We start from the raw sequence: 16384 nt of genomic DNA on the forward strand, positions 1-16384 counted from the left end.
CATGTCCAGCACAGCAGCACTCAGTGGTGGAGTCACTTCATTCAAGCCACGATAGTCCACAGTCAATCTCCATTCTCTGTCAGTCTTGCACACAGGCCAGATGGGACTGTTGAAGGGTGAGTGGGTTTTGCTGACCACCCCTTGGCTCTCCAGCTCATGGATCATTTTGTGCATGGGGATCACAGCATCCCAATTTGTCCGATACTGCCGGTGGTGCACTGTCGAGGTGGCAATTGCACTCGTTGCTCTTCCACCTTCAGAAGTCCTATTGCAGATGGGTTTTCTGATAGTCCAGGCAAGGTGTTCAACTGCTTCATGTTCTCTGCCTCTACAGCAGCTATTCCAAAAGCTCACTTGAGTATTTCTGGGTCTTTGTAAAGCCATTCCAGAGGAAGTCTATGCCCAGAACACACAGGGCCTCTGGGCCAGTCACAATAGGATGTTTCTGCCCCTCTTTCCCAGTCAGGCTCACCTCGGCTTCCAACACAGTCAATCCCCGTCACCCTGGCAATGGAAACAGGTTCCGCCCCAATGTGTCCCGATGGTATTAGAGTACACTGCACACCAGTATCAACTAAGGCATCATATTTTTGTGGCTTTGATGTGCCAGGCCATCAGATCCACACTGTCTAAAAGATCCAGTTTTCCCATGCCTCTTCCTGGCTACAGGCAGGCCCCCCCTAATCCTGGTTATTATTTCTTTCCTGGGCACGCATGCTAGAGGTGCTCTCCTTCAAGGAGATCTGATAGATCATACCCAGCAGCTCGGTCATGGGAGGTTGAGGCTACCTTCACTTTACTGGAGTTCCCTTGATTAGTGTTTCCCTCGGTGAGTTGATGCACCCGTGCTGCCAGGACAGAAGTGGGTTTTCCATCCCACCTTCCCATGTCTTCCCCATGGTCATGCAGGGAGAACCACACGTCAGCCCCTGGGGTGTACCCTCTCTGTCTAGCTGGAGAATATTGGGCTCTGACTTTGGGGCTGTGACTTGCACTGGTGCCATATGGGAACTGTTGCTCCTCACTGTGGTGGTGCTCGCAGGGGTCCCAGGATGAGGGAAGAGATGAGAATGTTGACTCCACAGAAGTCAGAAGGCTTGATTTATTATTTTATGATATATATTATATTAAAACTATACTAAAAGAATAGAAGAAAGGATTTCATCAGAAGGCTAGCTAAGAATAGAAAAAGAATGAGTAACAAAGGCTTGTGACTGACCAAGACAGTCCAGACAGCTGGACTGTGATTGGCTAGTAATTAGAAATAACCACATGAGACCAATCACAGATCCACCTGTTAATTCCACAGCAGCAGATAATTATTTGTGGAGAGTTTTGTGGATAATTGGCTAGCTGAGAAAGGCCACTTCGATGTGATACCGTTGGATAAGGATAGGGGAAACAAGCTGGGGATTAAGTAACCAGTGTCCAATCACTGACAGAGGTCATGGTGATCTTCGCTGAAACAGGAAGATGGGGGAGAAAATCGCTTGCCAGAAAATGAAGATAGCCTAGGTAGAGTAGCTATAAGAATGTAAACATAGAAACAAAATAATCATTAGAGCATAGAAGTAGGTGTGGTTGATCTAAGTGTGCTTTAACCAATAATGAGCTCAGCTTTTGCAATATGTATAAGCTTCATTAACACCAATATAAATATGTGTGAGCTATCAATAAACTTTGGGATTTGCTGTTCACACATATTGTGTGAGGCAATTCTTCCGCCGTTCACGACAATTATTGTTTACATTTTGTTCCTGAGGCCTCTCAGCTTCTCAGGAGGAAAAAATCCTAAGGAAAGGATTTTTCATAAAATATGTCTGTGACACCTCACCCCTCCCTCATCTCCTTCATCTCCTCTTTGAGATTTTTAATCACAGCAGAGACATGAGCCAGCATTGGGCCATTGATCATACTCTCATCTTTCTAAGCTTGTTGGCGACAGAGCCCACTGTCTCTTGGTTGGTATCTGCATTAATCGTTGCAATGAAGGTGGTGTATTGAGATGGCCCCAGATTTGCCAGGCTCCACAACATTTACCCTGTGCACCCGACCTTGTCGGGGTCATTTTCATGCTGTCCATCCCTCCCAAAGAGTATCTCCAGTACTGCTACTTCTCTCAGCTGTTGGATCCCTTCCTCAAGGGTCTTCCAGCACATTCTATGGTGGTGCTCCTGCATGCTCTCCCTGTGGACAAACCTCTCTCTGACACTCATTAAAAGCCGCTCCTAGAGGGAAAGGGACCCTGGCTCCCTTACAAAAATCTGATTGATACCTGAGTCCTGGGTTGAGGGTCCCAAATTTCTTGCCTCACCACCATCCAGTTGCACACCTGTACTTATAAGGTCCCAGACCCAAAGTAGCCAGGTTGTATAAGTCTCATATCCCCATCATACAATGTCTTTGTGCAGATTTTGGAGATTTTCATACGTCAGGGACTCGGTGACGATCTCAACCTCTGGGTCTCCTGAGGGTTGTGAGGGCCCTCCCTTATCTGGGTGCCCTGCTTTCATCTTAGATCTCCTTGTTTCCACAGGAGCAACTGCTGCTGGCTGTGTCTGCCTTTGCAGTTCAGCTGGAACCTGGACAGTTGTAACATCTGTGGGTTCCACTGCTGCACTATTAGACTCTCCCTCTTCGAGGCACTGGGAGGGCTTCTCACGAGCTTGGGAAATGTGCTCCTTCAGCATTTGGCTCACCTCGTTTATCTCCTTCACCAGAACCCCCATCCAATCTGGGTAGTTTATAGCTGAGGTGGGCTGTGGGGCAGGGCCAGGCTCTGGGGCAGCATCCCTTGTCTTTGGGGTAGGTGTCAGGGTGGTTATCCAAGTTAATCTTCTCTTATCTCTAAATGCTAAACAGAACAAGCCTTCCAGCAACACCAGCCACTGTTTGATATCATTAGTATTTAGAGTGGATCTGAACCCTTCAAAAAGTGGTAGAGCAGACCCAAAGAGATGGCTAAAGGGTTGGGAGAAGATTTCCCCTGGTGTCATTTCCTCACAGCAGGTGCTAATATTAAAGTAACCCCAAAAACATACAGTTAGTGTGTGATAGCTGTGAATCCATGTGCCTGCTTTCCAGAGGAAGTTAAAAAGCCATTAATTCCTCCCCTTATTCACCCATAAAACAAACTGGATAACAGCCACAGTAGCCTTGGTTATAGGACCCATGTTTAGATAAGGGCCTGCAAATGGGAGAAATGTAGCCACAACCACATGCCACCCAAACCAAGGTAAGCTGGACCACATGATGACAGCTTAACAAGGTTTCTGTAGCAGCGTACAAAAATTAGATTACTCAAGAACTGTTATTTCCTTTTTATTTCTGTGCCCTCGAGCCTCACGTTAAGCACCAAAATCTGTCTTGGTTTGGAAAGACAGGAGTCTCCTAAGGAAGGCAGGAGCCTCCCCTGAAATGGAGAATGTAAACCCCCTCCTTCCAAATTGCTATAAATTTTAAATTAAGGGGCCCTCAGGCAAAAAATATGGGAGCAGGGATAACAGTTCTTTAGTAGGGAAGAAAATAAAAGGATAAAATAAACAATGCAGTAAACTAAAACAACACTGACAGAGTCAGAACACAACCTGACACCCTGGGGGTCAGGGTATTGGTAGCAGTCCAATTGGAGTCGTGGCTGCAGCCCTCCTAGAGTGTCAGGTGGGTTCTGTTGGAGCAGGGATCCTGTAGAAGAGTGTAGTCTTCCTCTGAAGATCTAGGGGAAGAGAGCAGCTGTTTCCTCTGGGAAATCCAGTGGAGAAAGCCATGCTGGTGTTCCAGAAACTCAAGATTATATCCAGGTAGGAATGCTTGGCTCTCCCCTCTGGGTGGAGCATCTCACACTGGGATGCTGTCGTTCTTATCAGTTGTGCAGTGACATTCAATAGCCTGTTATCAACGGATGTCTCCCCAGTTGTGGAAGAGATAAGGAAAACTGCCTACTTAACAGAAGACAACTGCCATACAGATGGCAAATAGAATACAATTTGCTTGACAATCCAGGACATTGCCCCAAGCAGAATTTATTGCCCCAAGCAGGATAATTTCACACCAGAACTGAAGCATTGTGAATATTTGTGGTTATTGGCTTTAAAACACTGGGACATGGAAAAGGGGAAATGGATCTGTTACCAAGAGCTGTGGGGTGGGTGGGAGCAGTGGAATGAGCTCTGCTGGCAGCTCTCAGCTTTCCCAGGAAGAGGGAAGGGGCCGGATCCAGCCCCATGGATCCCTCAGGTAGTGATTACTACCAGGATGAGAGAGGGTCACAGTGTCACCCTGTCCCCGTCCCCATTCCACAGGATGGACCTGGCTGGATCCCCTTGGGAGAGGGAGCTGCTCCAGAATCCTACCTGACCCCACCCCAATCCTGCTCCATCCATCCCTTCTGATACTGCTCCAGAATCCAGCTCCATCCCCACTTTACAATTCCACCTGATCCCACTCTAGACCCCTGCCCTGATCCAAAATCCCTCCCCAATCCCAGTCTGTCCATCCTGCCCCAATCTCCCTCTGGAATCCCACCCTGATCCCATGCTGTATCTGCAGTGGAGCCATTCATTCCCATGTCTTTTCCTGCAGAGAGAGAAGATCCATGAGATTCCAGCACGGATCACACATTGGGATTAACCCCAGGATCCATCCTGGGATCCACACAGAGGGGATCCAGAGCTGGATCCGCCATTGGAACTCACCGGCCGCCGGGTTGTATCCATTCCTGTCCCTCCTCCCTGTGGAAACAAAGGGGATCAGCATCGGTGGCACAGGATTCCCAGAACGGTGCTGAGTGGATCCGTGTCCCTTCCCGACCCCCATCCCGTGTGTTACCAGGTTGGAGCTTCCAGACACTGAATCTGATGAGGACAACGATGAGGATGAGGATGGCAGCGATGACAGACACAGCGACCACCACGGAGAGATGGGATAGTGAGGAGGGGGAGGGGACTCCCCATTTAGGAATTCCAAATTCCCAATCCCCACATTCCCATCCTCACCCCAAGCGAAGATCCCAGGCTCTGGCATTCCGGGATGCTCCACCCTGCACCGGTACTGCTCCCGCTCCTCCAGCAGCGCCTCGATCCTGGCCCAGGTGTGGAAGGTGCCGTCGCTGTTGGGAACGATCCCGCCCCACTCCGTCTCCTGATCCAAGGTTTCACCCCCCTTCATCCAGCTGACTGCGATGGTGTTGGGGTAGAATCCGTACACGTGGCAGGACAGGATCAGCGTCCTGTGTTCCTCTCTTCCGGACACATGGACATCAGGGGACTCTGGAATGGGATAATGGTGAGGGACATCCATGGAATGGTGAGGGACATCCCATTGGAACGGGACTGGGGTGAGTTCTACCTATGGAATTCCCACTGGAATAGGATGAGAGTGACATCTGCCCACAGAATTGCCAGTGGAATGGGATTGGGGTGAGATCTGCCCACAGAATTCCCACTGGAATGGGATCAGGGTGAGATCTGACCATGGAATTCATACTGCAATGGGATTGGGATGAGATCTGACCATAGAATTCCCACTGGAAATACTGTGTTCCCAAGTCCTCCATTCCCAAATCCCTCACAGGAATTCTGCTCCCACCTTTGCGCTCCAGCTCCTTCTGCCCATATCTGATGTGCCTCTGGAGCCATTTTGGGCAGATGTGGTTCAGATAATTTGTCCACATCTCAACCCCGTTCAATTCCTGTTCCCAGCGTCTCCTGGTGATCTCAGCAGCACTGTCGGCCGGCACGAATCTCCTGAATCCCAGGTCAAAGGAGATATGATCCCGCCCATCGTAGCCAATCTGGTGGGATGCACGGACACTCCCATTGGACAGGAAGTCACAGCCATAAACTGTCAACCTTGTGTGGAGACCTCAACCTTGTGTGGAGACCTGGGGGGATTGTACCCACAGAGACCCCTGGAATTGTGTCCCAGCCCCACAGAGCCCCATTCCAGCCCTTTGGAGCCACAGAGTCTGATGGAGACCCACAGAGCCTCATCCCAGCCCCTTGGAGCCCCATGGATCCACATCCCAACCCCATGGAAGTCAACCCAACAGATCCCATCCCAGCCCCACAGATCCCAGCCCCATGGATCCAATCCCAGCCCCATGGATCACAAGATATTCCATCCCAGTCTAATGGATCCCCATTGCAGCCCCTTGGAGCCCTATGAATCCACATCTGACACCTATAGATCCCATCCCAGCCCCATGGATCCCCATCTCAACCCTACAGTTCTTATCCTAGCCCCACAGATCCCATCCCAGCCCTACAGTTCCCATTCCAGCCCCATAGATCCCATTCCAGCCCTATGGATCACAAGCTATCCTATCCCAGTCTAATGGATCTCCATTTTCAGCCCCTTGGAGCCCTGTGAATCCACATCCAAGATCTACAGATCCCATCCCAGCCCCATAGATCTGTACCCAAGTCCCACAGATCCCATTCCAGCCCCACAGATCCCATCCAGCCCCATGGATTCATATCCCAGCCCCATGGATCCCATCCCAGCTCAACAGATCCCATTCCAGCCCCATGGATCCATATCCCAACCCATGGATCACAAAATATCCCATCCCAGCTTAATGGATCCCCATTTCAGTCCCTTGGAGTCCTGTGAATCCACATTGGGGATCTACAGTTCCCATCCCAGCCCCACGAATCCACATCCCACCCCCATGGATTCCAACCCAAGTGCACAGATCCCATCCCAGCTCCATGAATGACAAGCTATCCCATCCCAGTCTAATGGATCCCCATCTCAGCCCCATCGATCCCCATTTCAGCCCTACAGTTCCCATTCCAGCCCCACAGATCCCATCCCAACGCCATGGATCCCATCCCAGCCCCATGGATCTCATCCCAGCCCCATGGACCCATATCCCAATCCGTGGATCACAAAATATCCCATTCCAACTTAATGGATCCCCATTTCAGCCACTTAGAGCCCTGTGAATCCACATCTGAGACCTATAGATCCCATTCCAGCCCCATGGATCCAATCCCCAGCCCTACAGTTCCCATTCGAGCCCCAGAGATCCCATCCCAGCCCCATGGATCCCAGCCCTACAGATCCCATTCCAGCCCTATGGATCCCCATTCCAGTCCCACAGCTCCCCTCACTCATTGCCGCTCTGGTTGTACCGCTCACGCAGTATCTTCAGGTTCCTGACATCACTGTGCTGGTTCCTCACATTGGTCTGGGTCCCCATATCCAATATTCTGGCTTGACTCCATCCTTTATCCACTGCATCAGCGGCTCTGCCCGGCCCCGCTCGCTGTCGTAGCGCACGAAGGGGATCCCATCCAGGTACCCAATATCCATGAACTGGGGGATCCCCGGGCTGGGCTCTGACACCACCACGTGCAGGTAACGCAGGGAGTGGAGAACTGGGGGGACACGGAGATTTGGGGGGATTGAGGAGATCATGGATCAATGAAAGGGGAACTGGGAGAGCTGGGAAGGGGTTTGGAAATCCTGGGGCCAAGGAAAGGGTGTACAGGGTGGGAGAGGTGGGATGGACAGGAAAGGGTGTACAGGGTGGGAGAGGTGGGATGGACAGGAAAGGGCCTGCAGGGGGTCCTGGTGTCCAGGAATGGGGGCTCAGGGGGTTCCAGGGTTATAGAAAGGGGGAGAGGAGGTACAGGGACTGGGAAAGTGGCATGGGGGTTCCAGGGGATGCATGTGCCCAGGAAAGGGGGTCCAGGGGTCCCCAGTGCCAAGGAATGAGGGGTCACAGGGTGGGGAGACCTGGGAATAGGAATCTGGGGGTCCTTGATGCAGAGAAATGGGGGGGGCTGGGGACTGAGAAAAGAAGGAATGGAAGTCCAGGGGTCTCAGGATCAAGGAAAAGAGGGGTCTGGGGACTGGGGAAGGCAGGATGGATGGGAAAGGGGTTGCAGGGGGGAATTGGTACTGGATAAGGGGGTGCAGGGGGGTCCCAGTGCCCAGAACTGAAAATTCAGGGGGGTCCTGGGGCCCAGAATCCCCCCAGGGACCCTCCTGGACATCCTGAGACACCTCTCCCCGCAGGACGAGCAGGTCCCGGTGCCAGGGAAGAGGGTACAGGGGGGTCTCGGTGCCCGGACATGGGCGCCCAGGAATGGGGGCTCAGTGGATTCTGATGCCTGGGAATGGCGGTTCGGGAGGGTTTTCCTGTCCAGGAATGGGGTTCCGGGTCTGGCGAAGGGGGTTGAGAGGGGTCAGTAGACTCAAAATTGGGGTACAGGGTGGTTCCCCTGCCCAGGAATGGAAGTCTAGGGCGTTCCCGGTGGCCGGAAATGGAACTTCAGGAGTTTCCCCGTTTCGGGGTTCCCACTCACCTTTGGTCGCGCCCCCCGGGTCCCCCAGGAGCCCCAAGAGCAGCCCCAGAGCCAGCGCTGGAGCCATGGCGCTGCTCCACTGCGGCCCCGCCCACAGCCCTGGCCCCGCCCCAAGGAAAAGCGGGGGCTGGGGTGTCTGAGATGGGGGAGGGCCAGGAAAGGGGGTGCAGGGGGGCTTTGGTGCCGGATGGGGGGGTGCAGGGGGGTCCCTGTGTCTGAGAATGGAGGGTTTGGGAGGGTTCCAGTCCTGGATATGGGGGTGCACGGGGATCCTGGTGCAGCAGAATGGGGGGGTCAAGGACTCCCAGTGCTGTATAAGGGGATGCAGTGGGGTCCCGGTGCCCAGAAATGGGGGTTCAGGGGGGTTTCCATGCCCGGGATTTGGGGTTCAGGGGGTTCCAGTCTCCAGATAAGGGCTGCGGGGATTATCGGGGCTGAGGAAGGGGGTACAAAGAGGCTCCCAGTGCCCCGAAATTAGCGTTCAAGGCGGTCTCTGTGCCCAGGAAGGGGGGTTCGCCTGGAAATGGAAGTTCGGGGGGTCCCCGTGCCCAGGAATTGCGGTTCAGGGGGGTCCCGGTGCCGGAGCAGTCCCCGGTCCCCGGGCGGGTCCCGGTGCCGCAGCTTGGGAGACGCGAAAGTGACCGGGGCAGCACAGGGAGGGAGAGGGGACAGAGCAAACCCTGGGAATTCCCCTGAACCCCCCCGGGACCTGCCAGGACATCCCCGCAGGACGCACAGGGGGTGGAGAACTGGGGGCACGCAGAGATTGGGCGGTCTGGGGGCGTCCAAGGGCTGGGAAGCGGAACCGGGAGAATCGGGAAGGGTCCAAGGTTCCAGGAAGGGACTGTGAGAGGCGGGCTGGGGGATCCAGGGGGTCCCTGAACCCAGAAAAGGGGTCCAGGAGTCTCCATTGTTCAGGGAAGTGGGGTCTGGGAGCTGGGAAAGGCAGAAAAGGGGGTTCAGGGGGTCCCTGGGTCACGGAAAGGGGGCTCTGGGGCTGGGAGAGGCGGGCGGATCCCGGGGACGCAGCTTGGGTGTGTCACGATCCGTCCTTATGAATGGGTTTCGTGATGGTTCGTGGATTGATCTCAGGGTGCAAAAGAACTGACACGGTACAAGGGGGTTTGCAGTGACAATCAAAACAAATGCACCTTTATTGAAATAACCACAGCAAAAATGCCTTGGGAAGGAATCAGGGAAAAAAGGAAAAAATAAGGGAAAAGAGGGAGGAAAAAGAATGGGTATATAGCTACCAAACGTCAAACTGCCAAGTCCCTCCATGTCCAGCCCATGGAGTTCACCAGGCCGCGTCCAGGGAGATCTCAGAGGCGCAGTTCATCTGGACCCCAATTACACTCTTTTTTGATGGGGGAAGGGGGGATGGATTTTGCAACTAAATCAAAGGTAGTTTACTGTATCTTCAGGGGGAAAGAATGGTGTTTGGAAAGGGGTACACACAGTCCATGTTTGGCAGTAGGTGAGAGCCATTGTTTTCGTGGTTGACTGCCTGCACCTGCAACATCCATCTTGCTTTGGGCAGCTTTCCTTCCCCCGCCACTGCACACCTCTCCCGGGTTGGGGGTTTCAGTCCCAGTCTCTGGAAGAAGGTGAGAGGGGGCCTTCTCACACAGGGATTTCATGTCTCGGTCTCTTGATGAAGAGGCTTCTTACATCTCGGTTTGTCTGTCATGGTGGTTATGAACGAGCGAGAGGCACCTTCTTTGGGGGGAACCACCCTAAAGCCTAGGAGTAGTTCAGCCAGGCCGAGAGGCGGGGAGAATTCCAGAGCTATTGTGCAAAAGGGCAAAATGCCCTTTGAGCTCAGTGTAGCATATAGCAAATGCACCTGTGAAAACAATAATTGAGCAACACTCTCAGGTCTCAGGCATATGACTTTCCCCTACAGGATCAGAAACTTCAGACAGGAGGGGTCTGTTTTTCAGTGCCCCCCCGCAATGACGATCGTGAGGCAGATGAGGGATATTTCAGACAGACTCTCACACGACCCCGTGACTCACAATTGTCTTGAGGGATCTTTATCAGCAGCGCTCTGGAGTATCATTGATGAGTCTTCAGGACTGGCCGTATGTTGGTAGTATAACCTGGAAAAATAGGGACAGTATGACAGAGAGAAGAAAGAGAGAGAGAGAGAAAAAGGAGGAAAAGAAAGGATAGGAAAAAGAGGGGGAAAAGGAAGACAATAAACAAACATAATTAATATTGATTATAACAGTATTATTTTCATAACAATTTTCAAAATGGTTAATTGTTGCAGTGTGATGTAATACTCTGTTTCAGCTATCCCAGTTCCTCCCTCAGGTGTGCCAACAACCTCTCCCTTCCCCTTCCCCTTGCCCCCTTGCTAAGTGCTGTCCGTCAATCTTAACATTCCAGCAAGGGCATCATCTGATTGGCAAAGTTCAAAAGATGCTTCTCAGCCCTGGCAACATTGGGCTATCCAGGTGTCACTTGTCCCCTGAGACTTCCCCCCTCCCACCTGGTTGGTGCCATACCTACCCCTTCCCTCCCCCTCTCCCCGGGCTTAAAATACCCAGCGACCACGTGGTTCTGAGTTCTGTTGGAGCTGTTGCAACATTCAGAGGTCTGTGACTTAGGAATAAAGCTCTGGATCAAAACCTCCAGCAGCGTCTCCTTTTACCTTCACCATCGCCTAAAGTCTTTCCACCAGAGGTAAACCTGAGTTCCTGCTTGCCTGGACTTGTCCCAAGCGCCAGCTTCAATACCCAGCTAGCCAGGGGTGTCTCTGGGGTGAGACCACCACAGCTGCCACCTTTGGTCCAGCAGCAAGGCCAGACGACCCCAGGCACATTCCATCCGGTAATATTGGGAATTAACTCTAATAGTTAATTAATTAAAATAGTATTATTTTTTTAACAATTTTCAAATGGTTGAAACAAATAACAAATAATCAAAAGCAAAACAATAAACAAATCATAATATAAGCATTAACTTTAAAATTATTTTCTAAAACAATTCACTAAAAATTGAAAGTAATTCTCACAAAATCATAAACGGGAATCAAGGATTGCTCTAAAACACAAATGCTTAATTTGTAATTGCCTTGTGTCAATTGACTTGGGGATGTCCACAGTGTAGAGGACATCAGCCAAGTTGTGTGCATTGACTATAGACATCAATCTTGTCAGCCGTTTCATCATCCTCCAATTCATAACAAATGGGACTGATGACAAGATAAAACCAAGCACAATTAGAATCAAAAGGGTAACGATGGGTTGACACACACTGTTCAGGACACTCGTGGCAGTAGGTGACCACCCAAAGAGGGTATCCCACCACCTGTGCTCGGCATCTTTCTTTACCCTCTCCATAACACGGTGTATCTGTCTCACATTATGATGAACAGTCACCAGGGCTTCTGTCCGTTTTTCTTTATCTTTTTGAGGATTTCTACCAAGTCTTGATGAAGCAGCACTTGACTTACCAAAGTGAGATTCATCCCAATAGGAGTAGGCATCAGTTTGTGAATCAGTGTGTAGTTGATTGCAATAGGTAGTGAGAGGTAACTGGAGCTTCAGAAGAGAAATCACATCCTGTAATCTTGGTAAAGTTACAAGCACAAACATTTGAATAATTTTTAGTATCTACTACAATATTCTCTATGAATACAAAATCACAAGCAGTTCTGAAGCATGCACACCTGTTGCCTATATATACAAGGACTGTTTCAGCAGAAAGTGACCGTGATTTCGTCAGTTGGCCCAACAGTTTGTACTTCCACTATAATATGTATTTCATTTGGTCCATGAATACAATTACCTATTACCAGCACATCCCTCAGGCCCTCTAGGGGTCCATATTTTCTGGTGGGAATACGATAGAAAGCAGAGTCATCAAATTGTATAGACAAAGCACTCACCAGTTGGTGTCAGGTCCTGACCTGAACTTGCTGGAAAGCCTTGGTCACTCTGGTCTGTTGTTGGGAGTATGAAGAGCTCCGCGGGAATTTCCCACGTATTGGACCTCCAGAATAGTGGGGAGGGTACAGTGAAACAGCTTTCCATTTGCTGTCTTCACACGGGGCCACCCTGCAGTCTGTTGGAAGTTTTTTGGCTGATAATGGTGCTGGTGGTGGTGAGCTTACTGGTGATAACAAAACTGAGAACAGTTGTTAGAATATCTGTTGCAATGCATACAGTGTGATGAATGGCACCTCTTTGGTGGCTGCTGGTCTTTAGGCATTTTGTATTCTGGACAGTCCTTCAAAAAAAGGCCCAGTTCCCCACAATTAAAACATTTTGCAGCGTCTTGGGATGTTAAAAAGGCCCTCTCCCTTAGAGATTGCCCTTGCCACGGTGTGTTCAGTGGAAGATAATTTGGTGCAGGCCTCGTCCATCTGGTTGATTGTAGATTCTGGGTCTTAATATTGTTTTGCACTCATTGTTCGCCTTTGCCAAGGCCATTTTATTTAGCACTTCCTTCCTGGCCTCTGGTCTTTCTATTTGTCACTCAAGTCCAACTTTAAGTCTGTCTACAAATTTCATGAAAATTTCACTTGCCCTTGTTTAATGTTAGTGAAGCTCTGTGTATGTAGGATGTCATCGAGAGTGAGGAGCAGGGATGTCTTTGCAGCAGTGGTGATGCCACTGAGTGCAGCTTCTTGTAAGTCCTTTGCTTGGTCTTGTGGCTTCTGGAAGTCACCTTCTCTTGCCATTTATTCAAGGGTTAAATTTGGTTTGTTGGCATCTTTTGAATATGTGTCCGCCAGTGATTACTGCCTCTCCCACAGCATGTACTCGACCGGGGTGTGAGACTCTGTCCAAAGTTTCTCTCATCTGCCTCACGATCGTCATTGGGGACCACTGAAGAAAAGACCCTTGTCTGAAGTTTCTGGCCCTGTTGGAGAAAGTTACGTGCCAACGGCTCCGAGACCTGAGCACAGTGCTAAGCTATTGTTCACAGGTGTTGTTTGCTGTATGCTACACTGAGCCCAATGAAAGAAGAAGGGGGCATCTTGCCTTTTTGCAGCAATAGCCTTGGAAGCTGTCCCACCTCTCGGCCTGGCTGGACTTCTCCTGAGTCTTGGGTGGTCCCCCCACAGAAGACTCTCACCTGTTTTACAACCACCGTGACAGAGAGACTGAGATGTAAGGAGCCTCTCCATCAAGGAGTGAGACATGAAACCCCCATGTGAAAAGGCCCCTCTGCTCCTTCCAAGGACTGGGACTGAAACCCCCAGCCCGGGGCAGGTGTGTGGGGGAGGCAAGCTGACCAAAGCGAGATGTTTGCCTCCAGGTTGTGACCACTGGACCAAGAAGACAATGGCTCTCATTTACTGCTGAGAACATGGACTACCTGTTACATCTATTCTTTATTGTATCTGTTTCCCCCCCTCCCTCACAATTTTCAATAGAGTTATCATAATAAAAACCTCTGAGTTAGCTAGAGATTTCAAGATCTCCCGAGACGTGACCTGGTGAACTCCATCGGCTGGACATCAAAGGACTTGGCTGTTCTATGTTTGGTAGCTATATACCTTCCTTTCTCTTCCTCCCTCTTTTCCTTATTTTTCCCTTTTTTCCCCAATTCCTCCCCAATGCATTTAGTTATTCCATAAAGGTGCATTTGCTTTGATTATCACTGCAAACCCCCCTGTGCCGTGTCGGTTTTTTGCACCCTGAGATCAAATCCACAAACAATCACAAAACCCGTTCGTAAGGATGGATTGTGACACAGGGAGAGTAGGCAATTCATGATATTTTTATTTTCATGCACAACCAAGACACGGTCAGAGAAGGTGGCTTCCAGAAAGTTTTTTAAGAAATGCAACCCCCAACCATATTCCTTAGCCACTTTGCAGAGCTCCTTCAATTCCCCATAGGGGATTGGCTCCCAGGAATTGATTGCAGTCACTCTTCTGCTATGTTTACATATAATTGGCAAGCCCACAATCTTTTTGGTGAGCTCTGAGCCCTCCCAGTGGCTTCCCTCTGCAGCTTGGCCCAGTGATCCTCAGACTCAGGACTGGAATCCGGGTCTGCAGAATCCCTATTTTCATCCTCCGAGGAGGATGGAGGGCACTTGATGACTGCATGGAGCCTCTTGGGGCAGCCAGAATCTGCCTGTTTGTGGGCAGCTGTGGAAGCCAATATGGGCTCCTTCTGGTCGCTGTCATCACCACTTCTGAATCCAGTGTTGTGGGAATGGGAGGGACCATCAGGAGGAGTCAAGAGAGGAGGGTGTAGGGTTGGTGTGCACAATGGGGAAGGGATTCCCGATAGAGAGGGGAAGTCCCAACATGGACACACTTCCTGACACAGAAGGGAGGGGCAGGGCGCGATTACAGGAATAGAGAAAGTGGGAGGAGGGTCAGAGGTGTCATTTTTGGCAGGACAGGGAGGTGACAAAATGGCCATCGCCTTTGTGGGGTCAGCACCATTTTGTGGAGAAAGGGCAGAAAAACTTGGAGAGGGAGAAGACAAGATGGCGGGGCTGGCCACATTCCTGGCACCATCTGGGAGAACAGCTGGGGGTAGTAGAACTGGGTATGTGGGCATTGGTAAGAGGGTTAGGAGAGAGCCCAAGGCAGCATGGCCAGTGCTGCCCTGGAGAGGGGACAGAGGACACTGGGAGATGTCAGGGTGATGGTAGCAACCCTGTGCCTGCTGCAGGATCCATCTCCCGATCCTGCCTGAGGCAGGGAAGAGGGTTTAGGGATGCGAGGGGAGGAACAGGGAGAAGGGGTGTTAAACTGGAGGCCCGAATGTTTCCCCGCATTTTCTACAGACGTAACAATAAGGTCAAAGGATAAAATTTCCCCACTGAAAGATCCCCTTTAACTCAAAGAACATAGAACCTTTTCCCTATATGGTCCCAGAACTCATTAGAATGAATTCCCTCATAACATCAGGAAAATACTTGAACAATCAATGAAGAAAACATTTTAAATCTCCCTTTGAAAAATGAAAATTTTCTCCAACAAGGATTCCTTTAACTTGGGTATAAACTTCCCTGTGTGGGTGGATCAGTTTGGCTCCCATCCCCACACTTCCTCCCAACATCCAAGAGGAAAAGAAGGCAAAGGAAAGACAAAAAATGATGACCCCCAAATATAGTACTCACATGACAGTGGGTCAACAAAACCTCTCCAGGTTGTCCGTCAGCTTCAACCAATCTTCTCGCCTCAAGAAGGTTGCCGGTCGCCTGTGCGATTCCCCCAATAAAACTTAGGAGACTCCTCTGGGAATTGGCTGCTCTGAACATGGCTTAACTTCAGTAGCCAAAAAGCTACTGAAGACACCTCCAGGAATGCTCCGAACAGGTCCCTGTTCAGGCTGCCAGCTGTCACAAGCCGCAAGCCCGTTGGTGGTGGAGCGAGAGGCAGCAGAGCCGTGACCTTCCAGAAGTGTCTCCAGTAATGAAGCCGCTCGGTGGCACAGGCACACACACACACACACACACACACAATCACTGCAGCACACACTTGTAGAATCACCAATGACAAAGAAATGGGAAGGGTCTTTTATGGAGGCCAGAGAAGGAGGTTTATTCCAGCCATGCACAAAGGGGTTCAGGGACAAAGACAAAAAGAACAGTGGAGGGTGCGGGTTTAAATACAGGGGACATGGAGGGGGGCGGAACAGAGCATCAGGGCCAATGGGCTGAGGGCTCAGGGCAGTACAGAGGGGAGACAAGGGGTGGCAACCAATAGGGTAAAGAGGGTGGGACACTGAGGCAATATGGGGCCAATGGATAAGCAGGGAAGGGAAAACATTCAAGGACATAAATATAAGGAAAAAGGGAGGGAGAGGCCAACAGTCCAACCAGGGAGGTAGAACTGGGTACATTTGCATATACAACAAAGCATCCTGGAAGAGGGTCTGCTCAATTGCCCTGAACAGGGGAGATTTCTCCAACTTGGGGTCTGTCTGTCTGTCCAAAGGTCTATAATGGCCTTTGTTCTGTAGGCCCACTGGCCTCCACAGACGCTCAGTGGAAAAAGGGGTTAGAAGCTTTGCTTGTGAAATTTGTGGGACATGCAAACCAGAATATTGCAGCCCTCATGACTGACCACCTGGCAGGAGAAGGAA

At 50.7% G+C, this 16384-nt stretch overlaps 2 protein-coding genes across 5 annotated transcripts in view; one reads left to right on the plus strand and one right to left on the minus strand.

Annotated features, from left to right (window-relative positions):
• LOC129132039 (uncharacterized) overlaps positions 1–16384 on the plus strand; it is a 286230-nt gene that overhangs the window by 165224 nt on the left and 104622 nt on the right. The window lies entirely within an intron of this gene.
• Positions 4991–8382, minus strand: LOC143691869 (class I histocompatibility antigen, F10 alpha chain-like). The gene is made up of 5 exons (XM_077191108.1): positions 8316–8382; positions 7187–7382; positions 5587–5849; positions 5051–5267; positions 4991–5015 (listed from the first exon to the last, which is right to left on the minus strand). The coding sequence occupies exons 1-5, from the start codon at positions 8380–8382 to the stop codon at positions 4991–4993; spliced, it is 768 nt and encodes a 255-aa protein (XP_077047223.1).

Source organism: Agelaius phoeniceus, chromosome 27 (assembly GCF_051311805.1).
Source record: "Agelaius phoeniceus isolate bAgePho1 chromosome 27, bAgePho1.hap1, whole genome shotgun sequence".
Lineage (NCBI taxonomy): Eukaryota > Metazoa > Chordata > Aves > Passeriformes > Icteridae > Agelaius > Agelaius phoeniceus.

Coding starts and splice junctions, on each gene's coding strand:
- LOC143691869 (XM_077191108.1), bottom strand. CDS start 8,382: ATGGCTCCAGCGCTGGCTCTGGGGCTGCTCTTGGGGCTCCTGGGGGAC. Junction 5,850..7,186: donor ATATGGGGACCCAGACCAAT/GTGAGGAACCAG, acceptor TCTCCACACAAG/GTTGACAGTTTATGGCTGTG. Junction 5,268..5,586: donor GAAGGAGCTGGAGCGCAAAG/GTGGGAGCAGAA, acceptor ATCCCATTCCAG/AGTCCCCTGATGTCCATGTG.